Source organism: Pectinophora gossypiella, chromosome 20 (assembly GCF_024362695.1).
Source record: "Pectinophora gossypiella chromosome 20, ilPecGoss1.1, whole genome shotgun sequence".
NCBI classification, from domain to species: domain Eukaryota; kingdom Metazoa; phylum Arthropoda; class Insecta; order Lepidoptera; family Gelechiidae; genus Pectinophora; species Pectinophora gossypiella.
The window spans coordinates 12,623,942-12,646,301 of record NC_065423.1 but is presented as its reverse complement, the minus strand read 5'-3'; the positions used below and the strand labels follow the sequence as shown (position 1 = coordinate 12,646,301).

General features: G+C 38.7%; 3 protein-coding genes and 1 long non-coding RNA gene across 4 annotated transcripts in view; 2 read left to right on the top strand and 2 right to left on the bottom strand.

Annotated features, from left to right (window-relative positions):
- Positions 1–22,360, bottom strand: part of LOC126376325 (probable fatty acid-binding protein) — a 127,532-nt gene that overhangs the window by 8,352 nt on the left and 96,820 nt on the right. The gene's annotated exons all lie outside the window — the stretch shown is intronic.
- On the top strand, positions 6,059–16,223 carry LOC126376299 (trypsin, alkaline A-like). Its single transcript, XM_050023624.1, has 4 exons — positions 6,059–6,386; positions 13,023–13,221; positions 14,637–14,892; positions 15,745–16,223. The coding sequence occupies exons 1-4, from the start codon at positions 6,335–6,337 to the stop codon at positions 16,051–16,053; spliced, it is 816 nt and encodes a 271-aa protein (XP_049879581.1). The 5' UTR covers positions 6,059–6,334; the 3' UTR covers positions 16,054–16,223.
- On the bottom strand, positions 17,555–19,603 carry LOC126376218 (uncharacterized). The gene has a single exon (XM_050023477.1). The coding sequence runs from the start codon at positions 19,522–19,524 to the stop codon at positions 17,557–17,559; it is 1,968 nt and encodes a 655-aa protein (XP_049879434.1). The 5' UTR covers positions 19,525–19,603; the 3' UTR covers positions 17,555–17,556.
- Positions 20,656–22,305, top strand: LOC126376355 (uncharacterized). The gene is made up of 3 exons (XR_007567715.1): positions 20,656–20,941; positions 21,574–21,613; positions 21,782–22,305. It is a non-coding gene; the product is annotated as an uncharacterized LOC126376355 (long non-coding RNA).

Sequence of the window (22,360 nt, the reverse complement as noted above, 5' to 3'; positions counted from 1 at the left end):
TGTCCCCCCTGGGGCCGGGTTAATGACCTTGTATCAAGCCAAAACCAAAGGCATAGAATAAAAAATATATATTATGGATAATATGTAAATGGGTAATATGTATTGTACTTTTTCTATTTCTCTTTTGTTTTGTATTTTTTTTTATGTCCTGTTTGTACAATAAAGTATTTGTTATGATGTTATGTTATGAATAAATCCGAAACCACATAATGTACCGACATTTGGCAAGCTATACGCATCTAATAAATAGATAGAAAAACTAAATTAACAGAATGTAGCACTGCGCCTTAACAAACTTCGCTGTCGTGGTCCATTGCGTGTTATAAAAACTTGTGATTTCTTAATACTAAATGTAAACGAGTAATGGACATTGTTTATGGTTATACAGATAAAAAATGAAAAGGAAATGCACGTAGGTAGAGACGGGATATGGGTGAGGGTCTTTTTTGCAGTTATTTTAATCTTTTTCGAACACAGACACACACAGGGTATTTTATTGTAATACGCACCAACATATTTTCTGTATTATAATTGCTAAATGTTTGAATGTATGTTTTGAGTCAATATTTTTTGTTTCGTTCTATATCGATCAAGTTTATATTATGACCTTTTTTCAGTACCGGCTAAAGTCCAAACTATTTATTTTCGAGTTTGGATTAGCTAATCGATTGTTAGGTATTTATTAAAATTGTTCTTGACTTGATTGTATAGGTGCAAAAAAAAGCAGTCCGGTGTGTGTGTTGTGATGTAAAAAAGTGCAATACTTATATAAAAAGATTTTTATTACCTAACCTTTAGGCTGATACGACCAGTAAGAGTACAGGGGGTTAAGAACGCCACATCGAAGCAGTTCATCTAAGAAAGCAATATTGCAATTTGACATTTGCGCATATAAAAGTAAGTGCGCAATGCAAACAAATGGACAGAATAGAACAATTTGAAAAAGGAAAGCAGCCAGTGTCCTTACCAGCGCCGTCTTAAACTAGGCTGGGGCCCTTGGGCACACAAGAATTTGGGGCCCCTAAAAAAAAACACTTACATTTTTTACTAAGTACTTACCTATGAACCCATTACACAGCACCAAATACAGCATAGGTTTTTTGGTTTTTGGAAAAGTCGCAGTCATCGATAATATAATGGCGTAGTATATGATATGCCTTGTAAATCTAACCTTCTGATAAGATTCCTGATTTGTGAAAGAAGTGTAATGTGCCCGACAAAAATCTTTTGAGAATAAATGTGTGTGTTTTTTGAATGTGTGTGGATTCTTCGGGGCCCCCCGAGAATGGGGGCCCTGGGCACGGGCCCCGTGTGCCCTTATGGTGAAGACGGTATTGGTCCTTACTATTAAAGAGTTTTTGCATTCCCACTTTGGGAACATCTCGGGAAAAGCAAATCACTGTGTGCCTTACCGCGTTCTTAAGTGCGATAGAGACAGATAGTCGGCGCGCCTCCTGAGGGTTTCACAGGCTTCGCGGAGCGACCACATTCCTTTGATGATTTTTACCCTTGTGATGACACTCCTGTGCATTCCAATATGACATATTATGGGAGGCAGTTACGCTATGATGGTAGGAATTCTGCTTCAAATACAAACCAGTTATACAGGTATGTCGGTTAATGACAGACGAACTGTTATACCACTGCAAGTAGCGAACAGGAAAGGTGCTCTAGTTACAAAAGGTAGAGCATTATTTACGGCTCTTAAGCAGGTAAGTAGATTCTATATTTTTTCTGTACGGTTCTCAAAGTTAGCGACAGAATGTGATTATTCACATGGCTCGTAATGATGATAAGTAGGTATTTGATTTTATGATGATTCGGACCTTACGGTGTTTTATATACGTATACAGGTATAGAAAGTAAAGGACACTCCCACTGTTATTACAAGTTTGGATCACCTCACCCTGTTGTTGTGGTGGATTCTAAATAAAACTTTTATCCTTGGCTTAATAGGTAAGTAGCTTATAAACAAAGTATTTATAGAATTCACGGTCATTACACATATACATAATATGCTTTAAATAGCATAAGTTTGTTGCGAAATCATAGCCTCAAACCTGTTTTACCTTAAGTATTAAAAATGTGTTAAAACTGTATCTAATTAACCGGTTAATTTTATAAATATACATTTCTATTTTTTTTCTTTTTTTTTTTGACGATTAGACACGTAAGGTCTTGAATTGTTAATTTATAATTGTATAATAAAGATTGTTTTGTGATTTTTGTTTGACATTGTTTTGTTTCTAAGGTATAGTTATTGTAATATTGTATTGATATACTGTACTGTTTTTTTTCCATCCTTATGGACTTCCTGGCTTTATGAGACCCCCCCGCGAGCGAGACATATAATATATGTTACGTTACCTGAAATTAAATTTATTCGCTCTAGAGTGGTACAAAAGATCTTAAATATATAAAGTCCGATCACTCAACCATATAGCGAAATAATTTAATAATTTATAATTAAAGGAACATGCTTTAAATCTAATCTTTAGTAAATCTGTCTTAAAAAAAAAACAACAATAGATATGATGAATCATGCCGGAAAAACACAAAAATAAACACACGTACGGGATTTATTCATTTTTTATGAATGAAATTATGCCACATAGCCTACAAACTGATTCTAAATATATTTATACAGTTAGCGCGGAAAGTAATTACGATTTCTCATCATACTGAACAGATTGGTTCTGAGATGATTGATGTTCATCACATCATAACTAATAATGTAGACAAGTGCTGTTTGGATTTCATTTTCGCTTTGCTTCTATATGTGGATTGAAGTGAGAAGATACTTGATTATTTACCAGAGGCTTATGTTATGGACTTGCACCAATGAGTTATCAATTTCCCTTAAGTGCAGTTTTACAGTTGGCTCGACCCATTATAGACGGCGACACGGCTGGCCACCTACGAGTAACTACGTACTCGTTACATAAGTCATGTCAGGGGCCTTTGGCGGCTCAGTAAATAACCCTGATATCAGGGTTGATTGGGTTGTAATGACTACAAACACATACATACATACTTTACATACTTTTGTTAATGTAAAGGTGAAATAATGCCATATTACCTACAAGATGATGATAGGTAAGTATAGGTAGGTACCCCGCTAGCGGCCCGCCAGAACGGCGTGATCGCCAATTTCCCTCATTCAGTGCTTATCGCTAACGACCTGCTAAGATCGATTCATTCTTTCAAATATTATCCTCTCAGATGACGCCCTGAGCCAAAGATCGGCGCAACTAGGCACCCTCAGGCCTGTTGTCTTAAAATTTGTACCGGGCGAGAGTCATCAACGCTCTACAATAAGTCACGTCAAAAAAACAATAAAAAAATAAAAGTGTACCTAGGTTTAGGTAAGAAGTTGAAGAAATTATAGTACATAATTATGGACTTTTAATTTTGTATTATACTTACCTAATACCGATCTCATTAAATTCTGTCAACGTATGAAGGAAAATAATAACATAACACAGCATCACGCCTATGTGGCCTATGGGGTAGGCAGAGGTGTATAAAATTTACACCCACTCATAACACCCCCGATTGCATGGGCTTTAAACATAGAGAGCCCACGTGAGGGAAACCACGTGACATCGATTAAGTATCTACTTATAGCAAAATATCATTATCTATAAGGAAAATAAAATACCTATAGTATTTAGCTTCACACAACAACAGCCTCCGTGATATAGTGGTTAGAGCGTTAGGCTCACGATCTGGAGGTCCAGGTTCTATTTCTGACATTGTCGAAATCACTTTGTGAGACGTTTCAGGCTTGAACCACCTGATTGTCTGAAAAAGTAAGGTGATTCCGTGCTTCGGGGGTCCCGGCTTTTAGCCGTAAAACAACTCCACCAACCTACAGTGGAGCAGTGGGGTGGGGTATGCTTCATAGACTCCACACCCCTTCCGGTCGATTGAAGGGAGGCCTGTGCCCAGCACTGGGACGTAAAGAGGCTGCTTATGTATGCTATGTATTTATATTTATATATCATATATAGATAGTGATAGTGATACAGTGATTTATATATCATATAGTGCAGTAACGTCAGTACTATTCAGAGGCGGAGGACAAGAGTCCTAGAATGGCTTTGTAATAGACTACTCTGGGCGTCATCCCACTTGCGTCAGACAGAGTACTGCGGGGCGGAAGGCAAGAGGGAAACCACTGCCCTATTTTTCCCTAATAAAGTAGCATGGAAAATGCTGCACCGACAAGAGCGTGGCTCTTAAATTGATGATGATGATCATATTAGTGATGAGGTACTTACTTATACATTTCGCCTACCCCCTTATGCGTTATGCTATGTTATGTCTTATGTTTAAAACGATCAGTTTCCAATAATGCAAGACTGTATTGTTTCCTGGCTATTATCTTCACTTCACACGAGCCTTTCACTTCACAAGTAAGTAGTATTCTCAACAGACTGCGGTCATAAACCCCATCGAAGGTCTCCAAGTTGAAGGGCACGGCATACAATTGTAGGGAAGGTGTAATTGGCAATGGCAACTATGTCCATAAAAGATGTTATTTATTTATTTATTTATATAAGACTAGCTTTTCCCCGCGGCTTCGCTTGCGTTAAACTTGAGGTAACACGATTACCCTTTCCTAATGTACCAATTTTTAGCTTCGTACTTACCTTGAAAACTGCGAAAAGACCCATATAAAATTTTACCCTCTCTTTGAAGGGGTTGAGAGCAGATATTCAAAACGATTGAGAGCAGATATTGATGCACGATTTTTTGTTAGTCAGAAATAGTCTGCATACCAACTTCTACTTTGAAAATTGCAGGTTACTCCATGTGATATTCCACCCTCCAGTTTAGGGAGGTGGGGGCTAGAAAGAGACAAGAAGTAGCCTATGTCACTCTCTATCCCTTCAACTACCTCCATTTAAAAATTCACGTCAATACGTCGATCCGTTTTGTCATGAAAGACGGACAAACAAACAGACACATATACACTTTCCCATTTATAATATTAGTATGGATGTTACTGACGCCATTAAAATAAATGAGAAATTCAAGAGGTTTTGAGTTGTGCACAACTTTTATTAAGATTTAATATCGGGTTGAAACGTCAAAGTGGCAAAAAAACCGGACCTGTCAAATCTTCAGGTTAGGTAAGGGCGCTGAAGGCTCTCCCCGGTACACAACAGGTTTAAGACAACAGGCCTGAGGGTGCTCAGTTGGGCGCGAACCTCGGCTCAGGGCGTCGCGTCGTCTGAGAGGAAAAATATTTGAAAGAATTAATCGACCCTAGCGGGTCGATAGCGATAAGCGCTGATTGAGGGAAATCGTCGACCACGCCGGCGGGGTCGGTATCGGGGTCCTGAAGTGTTTGGTGTCGCGAGCTGATTGGCTGCTAGTACTCATATTCCATAATTACTCGAACTTCAAACGTATCCATGATAACGAAAAAGATTGAAATGCGATGACAATGTAACACTAATCAATAAACAAATGACTACATTTGGAAAAAGAATTCCAAGTTTTTAAAATAAAATTAATTTGAAATTAGAATTCTTAGCCAAACAAAAAATTATTTTGATTTTAAATAGCCAGTACTGCAGAAGGGCAATTTCATAGGTAAAGACCTAGACTTATAAGAATATAAGATCATGCTTATTTTCCGTTGGGTTAGGCAGAGACTACGGAGTTCCACTTATTACGATCCTGACTGACCACTTTCGCTTCTTTCTCTCTCATCAAAGTCCTCATGCATGTTCGCCGGTTTATATCGTCGATCCTGACGAGTGGCGACCCGATTACTTTAGCCTTAGAGGCAGCCAATCAGCTCGCGACAACAGAACTCGGAACTCGGACTTCGGAACTCCGACTTCGACAGCGTTTACCCTCATTCAGCTCACTAGGTTCAATTAGTACTTTCAAATATAATCCATTCAGAGGACGCCCTGAGCCGAGGTTCGCGCCCAACTGGGCATAACCAGGTCTGTTGCCTTAAATTTTTGTACCGGGCGAGAGCCCTCAGCGCTTCCCATTTGTCTGACCAAGTCGTTAATGCCATTTGTGGCAAATCTACAATAAGTTACGTCATTTTTTTATATATACCCTTCTAGTCTCAAGGAATCACAGTCGCGCTATATTAGCAAAGTAAGTACTTTTTAATAAGTAAGTTCTAAGTTATGTTTTCTCCAAAGGAAGAGTGAGTTTGCAATGAATCAGTTCATGAGAAGATCAGTCAGAGGACACACTGAGTTCAGTCATTTTCTAGTTCTGTTTGCGTCTTTAGGTGCCTACTTACGTTATCTTCACGTTGAGTTGGTTTCGGGGTGGACAGAACAGTTAAGTTTCGACAATGCATTCCAAATTGTGTGTGTACGTGTTACTAGTCATTTCTTGTCATTTAGGTAAGTTTTTTGTTTGTCTTTGCACTTTGAACTCATTGCATTCTAAAGCTAATAATTCTGGGGCCTGTTTAATAAAACTTACAATTGTAAATTACAATGACAATTTGATGTACATTGCGTAGTGTGTGATCACAAATATTTTGCCGTTTCATATTAGCTACGTAATGAACACCAAATTGTCGTTATAATTTATAATTGTAAATTTTATTAAACAGGCCCCTGATTGTATTCTAATTTGTTTGATTTACATCTTAATGTCACGGTTCGAATCTCGACTCGGGTTGTAAACCATTGAATTCGACTTTATGAGTTTTAATGATTATACAGGGTGTTAGTGACATCGTAACGAAAACTTTGAGGGATGATTTAGGCCATGATTCTGAGTTGATATCAAGTGGAATTAATTTAAGAAAACACAAAAATTTTCATGAATTTTGCGACGGAAAATTCCACTTGATATTATCTCAGAATCATGGCCTGAATCATCCCCCTGAGTATTCGTTACGATGTCACTAACACCCTGTATAAATTCATGTCACGTGGTTTTCAGGATTTGTGCGGTGTTAATGGCAATAGACTCGCCTATTGTATGGGACTTAAACATAGCTAGCCAGGAGTGGTTGTAGGTGTATTAATACTATAGGTACCTACACCTCTACCCTTTCGGGGATATAGGCGTGAAGCTATATGTTATGTTACTTAATAACAACTGTGTACCTATTAGGTATCGATTGAGTAATATACCTGTTATAACGATTATGTAACATTAAAATACTATAGCATATTTAACCGACTTCAAAAAAAGGAAGAGGTTGTCAATTCGCCTGTATGTATATTTTTTTTTTACTTTTTTTCTTAAGATCTTACAAATGACTACATGACAATGTGTCGAGTTGCGAGTTGGCTAAAACTATGCAATTGCATTAACGATAAGATAAAATATAAAAGATAAAATATGAATAATTCAAAGTTCAAACAATTTATCACGATAGTAAAACACCTGTTTGTTTTTTTTTTATTTAATTGACATTTATTTTTTAAAAACAACAACCTTATCTTTGTACAGAACTTGAAGTACTTACTGAACAATTGCGTCATGAAAAAAGATTAAATTTACATATATCTAGAATAACAGCCTCCGTGGTCTAGTGGTTAGAGCGTTAGGCTCACGATCTGGAGGTCCGGGTTCGATTCCCGGTGGGGACATTGTCGAAATCACTTTGTGAGCAGTGTTCGGAAAACCCATTTAAAAAGTTAACCGATATAAAAGGTTAACAGATTCAATCGGTATCCTTTTATTACGGTAACACGTTAATCTGTTAACCTATTGAAACCTGTTAACACATATCAAGGGTTAACCTCGGTTTTATAGGTTATAGGTTATAGGTTATAGGTTTTATAGGTTTTATAGGTTACTAACGAAGAGTAAAATATTAAAACAAACTCAGCTGGAAAGAGAAAGATGGGTATAAACGGGAAACAAGCGTTTTTGAAGAATCGGTTATATTCGACAAAATTGAATGGAATCGTTAAAAATCGGCTAAAATCGTCTGGATTCGAGTAAAATTTACAAAATTGATTGGAATCGATAAGGATGGCTAGATTCCATTTCACTCGACTGGATTCCAGGTTATTCACCTACCTTAATGACACATCGGAGTTGGCAAAGTGGAGTTGGTAATGCGGAGTATAGTATCCCTCAACGCAACTTTTTCTTCTGGGGGACTTCAACGCCTACCATCAAGAGTGTTTGTACCCGTTCCAGAAGACCGACCATGCTGACAAAGGCTGACAAAGAGGTGCAGGCTTTTGCCTTGTCACTAAGTTTCTCACAGCTGGTAAATTGCGCTGCAAGGGTACCTGACGTTGCCAATCATACCGCCAACTGCTTGGACCTTCTGCCGACAACTGATCCGGACCGATATCAAGTATCAGTGACTTTCCTTTAGGAACTTCCGGCCATTGTTTGGTGAGATCTCTATCTGTCTATCCCCCATCTGATCTTAACAGCAGAGAATCCAGGCGAATATGACGATACAAGTTAGCAGACTGGGATGAGATGCGGCACTTTTTCGCGTCCTATCCTTGGAGTGAGGTATGCTTTTCTTCAGAAGACCCGACGAGCTGCGCAGACCCGCATACCGGGTGTGGGCTGAAGAATATACCTGCAAAGCTCCTAACTCTGAAGAAAACTCCGAATAACGCCGCCAAGTCTTGCAAGAGGACAATACGCGGAGCTCGTTTCGACCATATAAGTAGGCCAAATCGGTGCGAAACTGGCTAAGTACCCAACTGGTATTTATCTAGCTAATTTCTGCCGTCTGTTGTTGCCGCCATTGCTGAAACCTGATGGATCGCTGACCTATACCGCGCACGAGAAGGCAAATTTATTTATCTCCTCACCTGCGACTCTCGTCTAGATGCTGAGAACAATATTCCACCTAGTGTACCTCCTTGTGATCTGGCAATGGCAGTACTGGTCTGAAAAAAATTTGAATGCCATCGAAACTACAAGAAGAAGAAGAATGGCAGAGATCTGTATCCGGCAACATGAGGTCCTAAAAATGCTTCACATTCTAGACGTGAATGAGTTCCGTGGTCCAGATGGTATTCCAGCAATCGTACAGCAGAACTGTGCACTTGAGTCGTCTCCAGTACTGACACGGCTCTACCGGCTCTCTTTGGGTTCAGGACTAGTCCCGAACCCATGTAAGCTTGCCTTGAACTTGAACAATTCCCTTCTACTCGATCGACTACTTAGTGACCGCCAATTTGGTTTCCGCCGTAATAGGTCAACTGGCGATCTTCTTGTGTACGCTACACACTTGCGAGGCTCTTGCCCTGTCCTTTGATATCACAAAGGTTTTTGATAGGGTTTGGGAGAGTCTTATTGGAAATATAGCCATATGCTTATTGGAAAGCTTCCGGCATATGGGATCCTTTCTAGCCTGTGTAATTAGATATCTGACTTCCGGAGGAATAGACGGATTCGGGAAGTCGTCGATGGGTGCTCGTCTGATTTACATAGTGCCGGAGTCCCTCAGGGATCTGTTCTCTCTCCCACTATCTTCCTGCTCCAGATCAATTATCTGCTGATTTATGTCCTACGGGTATGCAGACGATAGCACAGTGACGGAGAACAAGCACCAGGGATGTCAGCGTTATCAGAACTTGTTATCAGAATCTTACGAATCGTGTGAATTTGACCCTTAAGTCCGTCTCAGAACGGGGTGACAACAACTTGGTCGAATTCAGCGCTTCCAAAACCCAGGCATGTCTGTTCACCGCGAAACGAATCTGGCTCCAATGTTCCGGAGTGTACCCATTAGTGATGTAACGAATATTAGCATTCGCGAATATTTTTTGCAGATATTCGTATACGCATTCGCGAATGTCTAAAAATTTACATTTGTTACACCATCACTAATATCCACGACAATTACCAACTATCTCGAGCACCGAGTCGATAACAAAATTGCAGCCAAAAATCAAACATCCTTTCTAAAGTCAGTTGATACTTCCCCTCAGAGCAGTCGCTCGATCTATACACAGCACAGGTTCGTTGTTGTATGGAGTTCTGCTGTCACCTTTGGCAAGGCTCTGCCAGCTCTCGGTTGGCCGCTCTCGACTTGGTGGAGTAGACAATGAGTCGTTAGTGAAGACTCGACTCCAAAGTCTAAAACACAGACGAAGGGTAGCGGTTTTTTATAGGATACACTTCGGTGTGCGGTTCAGTGTGTGCAGGAACTTCATGAGTTAATTCCACCCACACTATTCCATCTTCGAACAACTAGTCGTCGGCAGACATTTCATGTTGTGGATATACCACCAATCCGCACTAAACGTTTTGCCTCTTCCTTTTTGATGCGAATAGCAAAGGACTGGAACAGTCGTCTGCATTTCCAACTCGTTATAATTTGGCATTCTTCAAGGCTAGGGTGAATAGGCATTTACTAGGTAAGCGTGATTCACCCTAGACTACATCGTCCCATACCACCAGGTGAGACTGACGCGGTTTTCAAACGCGGTCAAACGTGAGCCTATATTATTAATAAAAAGCTGTCGATTTTAGTCGTTTCCAGGCGATTTTGTGGAATCCAGTCTAGTGGAGTGGATTCAAGTCATTTGTGTCAGTTTAAGTCCATTCAAGCTGATTGTGACGATTCTAGGTGCTTGTCAAATTCAGTCCATTTTAATCGATTCTAGTCGAATCCAGTCGATTCCTCGACTAAAAAATAGACTCGATTCAAGTCTTTAAATTAATATACGCATCATACAAAACCGTAACGTACCATACGCCTAAACCATGCGATACGGACTTCATCCTATGGCTACATATTAAGATGCATCCCAATTCCCCAATTCCCCATTCCCAATTGAGTAATATTCAAGATCACTCAAACAAGTGAGTTAGAGAGCGTTATTATATTGTCTAGATTCCATGACGACTACCTTCCGACTTCATACTAGTAACCACATCTTGCGTCATTTTAAAATGGAGTTCCTATAACCACCTGGTCACCATCAGATCTTGAATACTAACCAGAGCTAGAATGCTCGTCAAGGCAAAATATTTTAACATCGAGTTTCTAAGTTGACAATACAAATGACCACCTGGTCATCATCACACCCTGAGTATCAACCAGCAACAACCACCTAGAGTCAGAGTTCTCATCAAGACAAATCAAACAAACCCAAACTTGGAGGTCTTGCGTCATTTAAATTTCGAGTTCCTACCTTTTGGTTATCATCCAATCCTAAATACCAACCACCAATAAAGTTCTCATCAAGACAATTCAAACAAGCCCAAACTCGAAGGTTACGCGTTATTTTAATATCGATTTCCTAACTTATGACCACCTGGTCATCATCAGACGCTGAATACCAACCACCAAAGCGAAGTATAGCTAGAAGGCTCATCAAGACAAATCAAACAAGCCCAAACTCGGAGGTCTAGCGTTATTTTAATATCGAGCTCCTATCCTTATAACCACCTGGTTATCATCACACCCTGAGTATCAACCACCAACAACCACCTAGGGTCAGAGTGTTCATCAAGACAAGTCAAACAAACTCAAACTCGGCGATCTTGCGTAATTTTTTTGTGGAGTATAATAATAATATAATATAACCTGGTCATCATCAGACCCTGGATCCTTCCGTCATGTCTACAAATCTTCTCGTAATTATCACCTATCAAACAAAAAAAAAACGTAACCAAATCGGATCATGCGTTCTGCAACTACGTTACGACCTTTCCGCGTAGCGTCGCTGGTTAAAAAGTAAACGTCGAAATAGTAAAAAACAAAGCGCGTGGAACGATTAAACGACGCCGACAAGTGCCTGCAGGTTGCTTGGCGCAGCGTTGCCAGCTTTCTTTTCGCACGACGGAATGGCAACATGCAAAAATAACCGTTTGTAAAGCGGTTAACCTATCATTCCTGTTAACCTTTAATTTCTGTTAACAGTGTTCGCATTAACCCCCTTGATAAAGAATACCGAAATGTTTCGGTATACGCCTGTACTGTTAACACATATTTATTTCGGTTAATAACCGAATTATTTCTGTTATTAACCCTAACCGGAGGAACACTGTTTGTGAGACTGTCCTTTGTTTGGTAAGGACTTTTCAGGCTTGAATCACCTGATTGTCCGAAAAAGTAAGATGATTCCGTGCTTCGGAGGGCACGTTAACCCGTTGGTTCCGGCTATTAGCCGTAAAAACACCTCCACTAACCCGCAGTGGAGCAGCGTGGTGGAGTATGCTCCATACCCCCTCCGGTTGATTGAGGGGAGGCCTGTGCCCAGCAGTGGGACGTATATAGGCAGTTTATGTTTATGTTATGTATATCTAGACTGGTCCTACATTCTTCTAGCCCATATGTGATGTCCATAAAAAAATATAATAAACTGCCTAACATATTAAAAGAAGAAAAAAGTGTCAAAATCTTTATTAAAAAAATAAAAGAACTTCTAATTAATAAATGTTACTACATCACTAGTGAATACCTTAATGATACTGATGTTACTACTTGAAAAGCTTCCTTCTCTCTTTTAAACTTCTATTTTGTTGTGCCCGAAAGGGTCTATGATGTGAAACTCATATGTAACTTAGAAACTTGTACACCATCATAGTATGCAAATAAAGAATATTGAATTTTGGAGCAATCTATACATATATTTCTTCATGTAATAGTGCAAATGGTGCTGTGGGTACAATATTGTATAGCGCCATCTATATTTTTTTGGGGGAACCTGGAAAGTTAGCAAGCAGTAAAGAAGCCCTCATCTAAATTAAATATATAAAAGGAGAAACTGACTGACTTACATATCAACGCACAGTCTAAACGGCTAAACATAGGCACTTGAAATTTGGAAGGGACGTAGCGTAGGTACCGTAGAGGTGCACTAAGAAAGGAATTCCCGGAATTTCCACAGGAACGGGAATAAGCGGGAAAATCCATCCACGCGGACGAAGTCGCGGGCAAAAGCTAGGTTATATATATTTCTTGATGTAATGGTTCCAATGGCGCTGTAGGTACAATATTAGACAGAGCTATCTTTATATTTTTTGGGGGTGGAAAGTCAGCAAGCAGGAAAGAAGCCCTCACTAAAACATCTTTGTCCCCTCCACAGCAAGACCACAGTACTTGACAACCCGCGTGGTCGGCGGGTCACCGACCTCGGTACAGCTGTACCCCATAGTCGCGCAACTGCTGTTGGACTCGTGGGGCGCGCAGCAGTACGCACAGCACTGCGCAGGCGTAATCCTCACCGCCCGCCATCTTGTCTCCACCGCGCACTGCTACCAACATAACACCCAAACCAACACTAAGTATGTTCCAAATTTGAATTAGGGTTCGTGTTAGTTCGTACTTCGAACATAACATATGTCATAAACAGCCTATATACGTCCCACTGCTAGGCACAGGCCTCTCTTCAATCAACCGGAGGGGGTATGGACCATACTCCAAAACAGTGCTCCACTGCGGGTTGGTGGAAGTTTTCTTACGGCTAATTAGCACACGAATTAAATATTAAGTAATATGGCTTCATCTTACTTTTCGGACAAACTGGTGACTCAGCCTGCAATGTCCTAATCAAAAGTACAGTCTCACAAAGTGATTCCGACAATGTCCCCATCGGGAATCGAACCCGGACCTCCAGATCGTGAGCATGACGGTCATTAGACAATGGATGCTATCCTATGAAGGTAGCTAACTGTTTCTTTCACACCTGCAACCATGCATAAAACAGCTAAATTGAGCTGTATAACAAGCATTCACATAAACTATTTACACGTCAGTTATAATTTAGGGTTTATGACTCGATGCAATATTTCTCTACATAACAAACTGGTAAACGATTAATTATAGTCGTCTAAGTTACGCACAATTTATTTACAGCAATATGTTTTCCAATGCATTGCTCTGATGCAACGATCAGGCGTAACCTATTAACACGATGATGATCAGTTTTTTACCATGTTTTGACATGAGGGCAGCAATAACTGTCAGTACTATTCAGAGGCGGAGGACAGGAGTCCTAGTACGGATTTGAAATAGACTACTCTGAGCGCCACCACACTCGCGTTAGAATACTGCAGGGCGGAAGGCAAGAGGCTTTGCCATTACAAGTTATGAGGAAACTATAATTTTTAACTTTTTTAAAGACTGTGGTATCTGTGTTACGATTGTTTTTACGCTAACCAGCAGTAGCTATGATAATAACCTCATTAACCTTTAGAAAGAAAGAAAGAAAGAAAGAAAGAAAGAAAAAATATTTATTCGACATACTTATTGTTTTAACATAATTAACATAAAATAATACAGTTATGAATGTATGCCGAAACGGTTCCACCTCAGCATAATGCCATAGCCTAGACTATGACGCTGGTTTTCAGTTGAAACCGGTAAGGTAATCAGGTAACACGTTAAACAAAAAATGGACGCAAAGTCTACACATGTTTTAGCATTTATAACATTTCTTAAACCCTCTATTTCTGATTACAACGGTGGGAAATAGGCGTGAGTTTAAGTATATATATTATATATGTATGTATATATATTTCGTATCACAAATTATAATCTACCGAAAAATAATACGTTAAATTGTAAGCAATATGATACGATTCATAATTATTCGACAGTTCACAATCTCGCGAGATTCAAATCGATAGATTATAATCTAACGTTATTTACAATTTTACGGTGACATATACATTACTTAAATAATTTATTTCTTTCACAGTTACACCTTACCAAAATACTGGAAAGTTCGTGTGGGTTCATCTTATCGCTCGGGAGGCGGTGTGATCCACTCTGTAAAATCCATCATACCTCATAAAGAGTTCGACCCTTACTTCTATAGCAACGACATAGCTGTGGTAGTGGTGAGGAGGAAGTTCACCTTCAACAGTTATGTCGGGCAGGCGACTATTGCTAAAAGCAGGAGCGAAGTCAGAGAGGGGTCTTTTTGTACCCTCGTAGGATGGGGGTCGGCTGAGGTGAGTAGTTTTAATCGACTTCAAAAAATAACTTTCTGTGTGTGCGTCGAGCTAGCGGCCTCAAAAAAAAAATGGGCACGAAAAAATAATTTGACTATACCAAAAATTAGTACTCTTATTGAAAAAAATAGTACCTGTTGTAAAAAAATTAGTACCATCACGGTTTTGGATTTATAGCCATGTTTCATTGCACTTGCTAGCTTGACGGTGAGCGAAATTTGGCGAGAGTTAACGACAAGGTCTTTCGCTTTGATTTAAACGCCAAAAATTAGTACCCAAATAGTACTCACCCCCTGCAAAATACTGAAATTAGTACTTCAACGGTTCCAAAGTTATAAAGGCAGTTCTTTGATCCCGCTGGCTTGACGTTTTGAAAATACCTATTATCTGGGGAACGCTTGCATACTTCAGTATGTAACTAATGTCAATAAACTCGTATGAAATAGTACTCCCTACCATCATAATTTAGTTTAAGCTCCCTCAACCAGGTCTCTGCCGCATTCATCACACTATGCAGCTCGGCTATGCCACCTGGGAACCAGTGTAGAGGTTTTTTTTTGACGTGACTTATTGTAGATTTGTCGCAGATGGCATTAACTACTTGGCCGGACTAATGGGGAGCGCTGAAGGCTCTCACCCGGTACAACGTTTAAGACAACAGGCCTGAGGATGCCCAGTTGGGCGCGAACGTCGGCTCAGGGCGTTGTCTGAGCCGGTGTAGAGGGCACTTATTAATAAAATTATGTAAGATAGGGTTTGATCCGGATGACCGCATTCACAGTATCTCCTCCTCGTGTCTTATTAAGTGTCCAATGAACTAACAACTAATTGACTAATAACTTTTTTTTTCAGACTTCAGGCCCGCAATCGGAGCAACTGCAACAAACGATGATGTATACAATCGATAACGAAGTATGTCGCGCGAGGTACAACACTATTGGCGCTGCTGTCATGCCTTCAATGTTATGCGCGGGAAAACTAGACATGGGTGGCGCCGACGGTTGCTATGGCGACAGTGGAGGACCGCTTATTTATAAAGGAGTTGTTATTGGGCTGGTCTCTTTCGGCTACGACTGTGGACATCCGTACTACCCTGGAGTGTACACCAAGATCAGCCACTTTACTGACTGGATTGTGAACGTTATTAATAATAATAAGTAGGTAGGGTCAAAACATGGCGTGGTATGAGCATGTAATGAGGGATGAAACGCACAGGCTCTAGACTGACGGACCGCATTTCAACTGCAATCCAACCGAAAATTGCAGTTCAGGTGCAGTTTGAATGCAGTTGGCACGACTCCAATAGAACTGCAAATCCACTGTGCAGCACGACTGCAATTGAATTAAAAACGGATTGCCCGTTTGGTTTGCAGTTCTATTGCAGTCGTGTCAACTGCATCGGAAATGAAATTTGGCAGTCGGATTGCAGTTGAAATGCGGTCCGTCTGTCTAGAGCCTAACGAGGAAAGTTATGAGTATGAATGTGGATGGATATAGGTGTAGTGTATTCGCCTCAATATAATTATATAAATAAATATCGGCTCGTTGCTACACACTACGTCTTCACTACAACCCGTACAGTTTACTTTTTAATTGTGGCCACCGCGTAGTGCATTGCCCGAGACGACAATATATATACATATGTGAATCGATTACTTATATCGATTCAAGTGTTTTATAATATCATCATCACCAGCCCATTAAAGTCCCCATTGCTGGGGCACGGGCCTTCCCTATGGATGGATAGGGAGATCGGGCCTTAAACCACCAAGCGGGCCCAGTGCCGATTGGTGGTTATTAACGACTGCTAATTCAGCCGGGACCAACGGCTTAACGTGCCTTCCGAAGCACGGAGGAGCTCGAGATGAATTTTTTTTTGTGGTCACCCATCCTATGACCGGCCTTTGCGAAAGTTGCTTAACTTCAACAATCGCAGACCGAGCGCGTTAACCGCTGCGCCACCGAGCTCCTCCCTGTCTGTTAAGGGTGTTTAGACTCTAGAATTTATGGTGACGGGCCGTTCCCGGGCTTAATATATTACATATTTATGTATATATTTAATTATACCTACGTGTATTTCAATGTGTTTATCTACTTATGTAGACACTACAATATCTACGCATATAACGAGGAAATGAGTATGAATATTATGAGTATGCGTGTGGTTGGATATGGGGGTAGGGGACGACCCAAGTGTGGATGGATTGTGTAAAGAAGGATATGTGTGTGAAAGGTGTGAGTACCGAGATGACGACTGACAGAAATGAATGGAAGAGGAATACAGTAATGTTGTGCCGACCACACCTAGAGTGAGATAAGGGCAGCAGGATGATGAGGTAGGGTCGAAGCATAGGATAAGGAATAATACTGCCACCTGACCTAGGTAAGGTCTTAGCTGTCTTCAATCGTATGGGCGTTAGTGTGTGTAAAACGAGGTTTTTGGTATGAGGTGACCAGGGTATGGTTAAAGTGAAGTACTTAATAAATTATTTATTTAAGTTTGTATTTTTTGTTGTGTTTATCGTCGTAAGGATCAGGTTTGGAGTCTAAAAGGCAACTGGGCCTTACAACCAAATACTATACACCTCTGCCTACCCTTTCTGGGATGCAGGCGTGAAGCAATTGTATGCTAAATCATCGAATATGAAAATAAGACCAAAAGTTCTATAATTCACTATTTAATTTTGGCAAATGAACATTATTCAAATACAGATCACAAAATACGCACATAGGGTCATTATTATACAATTCTATTCTAGCTAAACAACTGCAGTCTTTACATACAAGGTAGTCATCATTTTCTATAGGAGTGAAAGTCAGTGAACAGAACATGTTTAGGTGTTTGTTTTTACAGGAAAATCCTTGAATTTCTTCATCGCAACACTGGCAGATATACTTGAGCTCCGTATCCGTCAAATTTAAAGCCTTCTCAGATAAAAATTCCAGAACATCTTTCTCATATGTAACACAGTAATTTTCAATGTATTTTTTAGCGCCAATGTACGATTCTAACTCAATATTGTCTAACATTTTCTCACTCTTTTTAAAGATTTGAAGTAATTCGTTCACCAGTTGACAAGCATGCAACATTTGTATTCTATCTCTTACTACTTCTATTGACGCTTCAGGTACAATGTCGTTGGGGATATATTTACCTTGTTTTCCTAAGACGTCATAAAAACTCAAAATTATTAGATAAAGTTTCGTCTTATATATATCATTGTATCCTTCTTGATACAATCGTTGAAGGTTTATTGGAGGTGTGTACTTTAATTTTAACATTTTGTGTCTTAATAAAGCTATGCAGTCCCAATAGTATGTTAATTTTTTTGTCGGATTTTTTAATAGCATGTTCATTTCAGAGGTGTGTTCAAAGTCCGCAATAAATATGATGTCAATATTTAAAGGCGTTTTTCTGTGCTTTATTTCTCTGCTAATCATTCCTAAGGCAAAAATTATACCATTGCTTGATGATGCTGCACTGTACAATTCATAAGATGAGTAAGACTCTTTAGTACTAAGCGGTGTGACCTCGATATTTAAATTATCGCCTGTAATTATTGTATCAACGGTATAAATCTTACAATTTACCGTAGTCATATAAATATTATTTTTAGTGGTTTGGAGATCGGTTATTCTATAGTCATTAATATTTTTACCACATTGTGACAGAACGTTGAAATTTTTGTCTATCAAAAGGCCAAGTAAATGCCTATGTTTGTTGCATATTAAAACAATATTGTTATCAACAATCTTGTAACATGTATATTTTGTCACCATTTTATCTTTATATGACCAAATGCAGGACTTATTCACGACTTTAACTGTGTCTTCTAAGATACAGTCTAAAGCAAATATTTGGCCAAGGGAATTTGAACAAATAATAACAAACTTGTTATCCGATTTTTGTATCCACACCATAGTTATGACTTCACCAAAATCTGTCTGAATTTCACCCAGGCAGCGAGCTTTCATCTCTGTTTCTTCATGCTGAAGTAGCCAAAACAAAATGTTGCCATTTCTTTGTGCTGTGGTTAATATACAAGAGTGAGAGACAACCATTGGACCCCAACTGAATGCACTTGTCTCAACTATGTTTGCTACTTTCTTCAACTCTTCGAAATCAATTGGGTTGCTTCCTATGACATTGTTCGATATGTAATGCTGCTTGATAACTTGCGAAAGATTCAACATTCTGTCACATGCACACCGCCCTGATCCAAAAATCTCTATATTGCCTACATTGTTCAAAATTGCAACAGCACATTCATTGTTGTAGAGCAAACCGCGAGGGGACCATTTGAAATCGGCTACATTGGCCATCTCTTGCACTAAACTTTGATTGTGAGGCCATAAACTTTGATCTACTAACATTTCTGTTAAGTCGATATTCCTCACTCCTTTCTTAAGTAACTTCGGTGGAACCAGTTCTGTGAGTGGACTAGACTTCGTAGTAGGTATTAAAGTCGACACATAGTCAATGCCTTTGTGGAAACCCTGCAAATGCCCCTTTAATTCGAAGAGTTGAACACCTTTTTCTGTCCGTACACTTAGAATGGAATTGTGCCACGTCAAGTACACTTCTTCGAGTTTTGTGATTTGTATTGATATTCTGCATATTTCTTGTAACATAGTTTGTATGTGGTTTAATTCACTTCTTAATTAATAATTGAAGAAATAAATAACCACACACTCGTTTTGCACCAACGCACACTCGCACGCACGCAACTCGCATTCGAAATGTCAAATTGTTTTTTTTTTTTTTGTTTTGGTTTTCCCCGAAGGGTAAGGCAAAGGGAACTATGCCCATACAGCCATGTCTGACGTATTTTTTTTCTTGATGATTAATGAAATGATGAAAGGTGATGATGATGAAACCTAAGCCCCCACCCTCGGAGTAGACTCCTACTCCGAACCCCAAACGAATTAACTCAAAAGTCCGCATAAACTTTTGAGTTATGAAGCGGCTTCCCGGCACGAAGCGAAAATAGGCAGATACACTTTGTTCATTGAATACTCCAATATAATAACACTCGCGAATGTCTTCCGACTAACTTAATGCGATCATTAACCACAAAACACCACTTCGTATTAATTATTTAGATTACTCAATGAAGAAAGCAACTGTCCCGTTCCCGTCTCCCGCCGAAAAGCCATGTCAAATTGTACTTTATTCGTTCTGTTTTTTTTTTACAAGGAATTAAAGTTAGGGAAACGTGGATATGGAAAAGAAATACGGTAATAAAATGAAGGGAAACAGGATTGGAATTTGGGATATTCTAGTTAGATATATACATGTTATTTACAATTACATATTTACAAATACATGTTTTTATAAATTAATATCATTTTTAGCAATATATAGGGCAATAGTTTTATATACAATAGAACAATTTAAATAAAGTAAACAAGAAATAGAAGTAGGGAGCGGAACTTGGATATGGAGCAATTGGGTAATAAAACTGGAATGGTCATTTAAGGGACAGGAGAAGAAAATATGATTGACATCTCCATATTCACCGCAGGAACAAGATGGAGCGTCGTTCTGTTTTCTACACTATGAAAAGTAAGACAGAGCAACTGCCATCTCAGAACAATAACTAAAGCATAGAAGGAAGGCTAAAATAAGAATTCAGAAACTATAAACCGGCTCTCTTCTAGCTTACGACACAAACTATGAGTGAGAAAAGGACAAATGATTCGCTCTTTGCTTCATTTTTTCCGAGGTTGTCACAACATGAAATGTCATTTGGACCTATTGGACTCATTTTAACTCGGCCAAATACATAGTAACATACATAAGAAGATTTTACTTATATTTACCGAACTATTTGACACGGTCGCGTCAACTGTGTTTACGAGTGTCTTGTGTTCAGATTGTTTTAAGTGATAATTTAACAATATTTTTCCAAATAAATGGAAAGAAACTTTTATTTATATCAAATAATTGAGTGTCTCGACTGTGTGACATTATGTCTTGTGTGGTATGGGGCTGCAGCTCACATTCAGGAAGAAAAGAAAATAGCCAACAACTTCTGTCGTTTCATCGGTAAGTTTTTTGTAATTTTCTAGTGAAATGTGAACTGCTGAACAATTTTAGGAAAGTAATATGTTTTGCTGAATAGATTTGTAGCATAAAATATTTGAGATATCCATTATATTATACGTTTCATCGATGAATACGGAATTGATTTGAGGTTATGTTGATTGTCCATAGTGATGTACTAAAATTATCGATACTTTTAATTTTTAGATTTCCTGTAGACGATAACAAAGAGAAAGAATGGATAATTCGCATTAATAGACGAAATTGGATTCCAAATAAGTACAGCCGTATTTGCTCGAAACATTTTACTGCGGATTCATTTATGTGTGTTCCTAATTCAAAGTGGAGGCGTCTTCGAGACGATGCTATTCCTACATTGAACATTATAGATCAGACAGATGAAATGGTGTTTAAATTTAAATTTCAGCCTAGCCTGCATCATCTCACTGCTGGATAGATAGATAAGATATTTGTATCATGTTATCACAACACGTTTATACTATCTATCATTCAACTACATATTATTATGTACTTAATAAACTTAGTATATACTAAGTCTGTAGTTGTTTTATGTCTAAACAATTATGAGTTGTACACGTTTTATATAAGTAAATTATTATTATCTTTGATTTCAGATATTAAATCCAAAAGTGTCGACTGGATTTACATGAAAAGGTATATCAAATAATTTTCTTTTTTTATATTTTTAACATGATATACATATATAGAGTGTATAATTCAACCAGCTGCACAATGCACTTAAATCAGATATATTTTACTTTTATTTTTATAGATTATTTTGTACATATACTATTTTAACATTATTATTAAACTTTATTTCAGTCAGTTCAAGAAGACGAGATGAAAAATTTAAAAGAAAAGCTGAACAATTCCCGCCTCAAGATCAAACGACTTAATGAAAAAAAAAAACAATGTGACAGGGTGTCACAAAGACAGTTTCTAAGCAAATTGACACTGTTTAGAAATTAATAAATTTGTATTTATTGTAAATATAATGTACATAATTAATAACGTGTGAAATAAATACTTGCTAATGAACAGATTTACGATCTAATTTATATTTCATTTTACCTCCTGTTCTTATTTACTCCTACTCCAACACTCCAGGTTGATACGAACTGCGCCCAATAAAGAATGTAATGAATGTTATAGATTTGTGTAAGCGACTTAGATAAATCTTGACTAAACCTTCCTTTACAAATACAAATATACTTTATTGCACACAACATACAATACTTACAAGTTTTACACGAAAGATACAGTACACCACCTACCTACCTTTTACTTTCCCTTTCTGTTCTCTTATGAATACTTGTATGCCGTATTTTTTTAAGTATAATGCAATATCTAGTAGGTACGAGTATGGTAATCCTAGTATTGAAACAGCTTGTAGCCCTAGTA

What these genes read in the sequence shown, in the direction of transcription:
- LOC126376299 (XM_050023624.1), top strand. Translation starts at nt 6,335, where the DNA reads ATGCATTCCAAATTGTGTGTGTACGTGTTACTAGTCATTTCTTGTCAT. An exon ending in AGTCATTTCTTGTCATTTAG is followed by an intron (nt 6,387 to 13,022) that starts GTAAGTTTTTTG and finishes TCCCCTCCACAG; the next exon opens with CAAGACCACAGTACTTGACA. An exon ending in TAGGATGGGGGTCGGCTGAG is followed by an intron (nt 14,893 to 15,744) that starts GTGAGTAGTTTT and finishes TTTTTTTTTCAG; the next exon opens with ACTTCAGGCCCGCAATCGGA.
- LOC126376218 (XM_050023477.1), bottom strand. Translation starts at nt 19,524, where the DNA reads ATGTTACAAGAAATATGCAGAATATCAATACAAATCACAAAACTCGAA.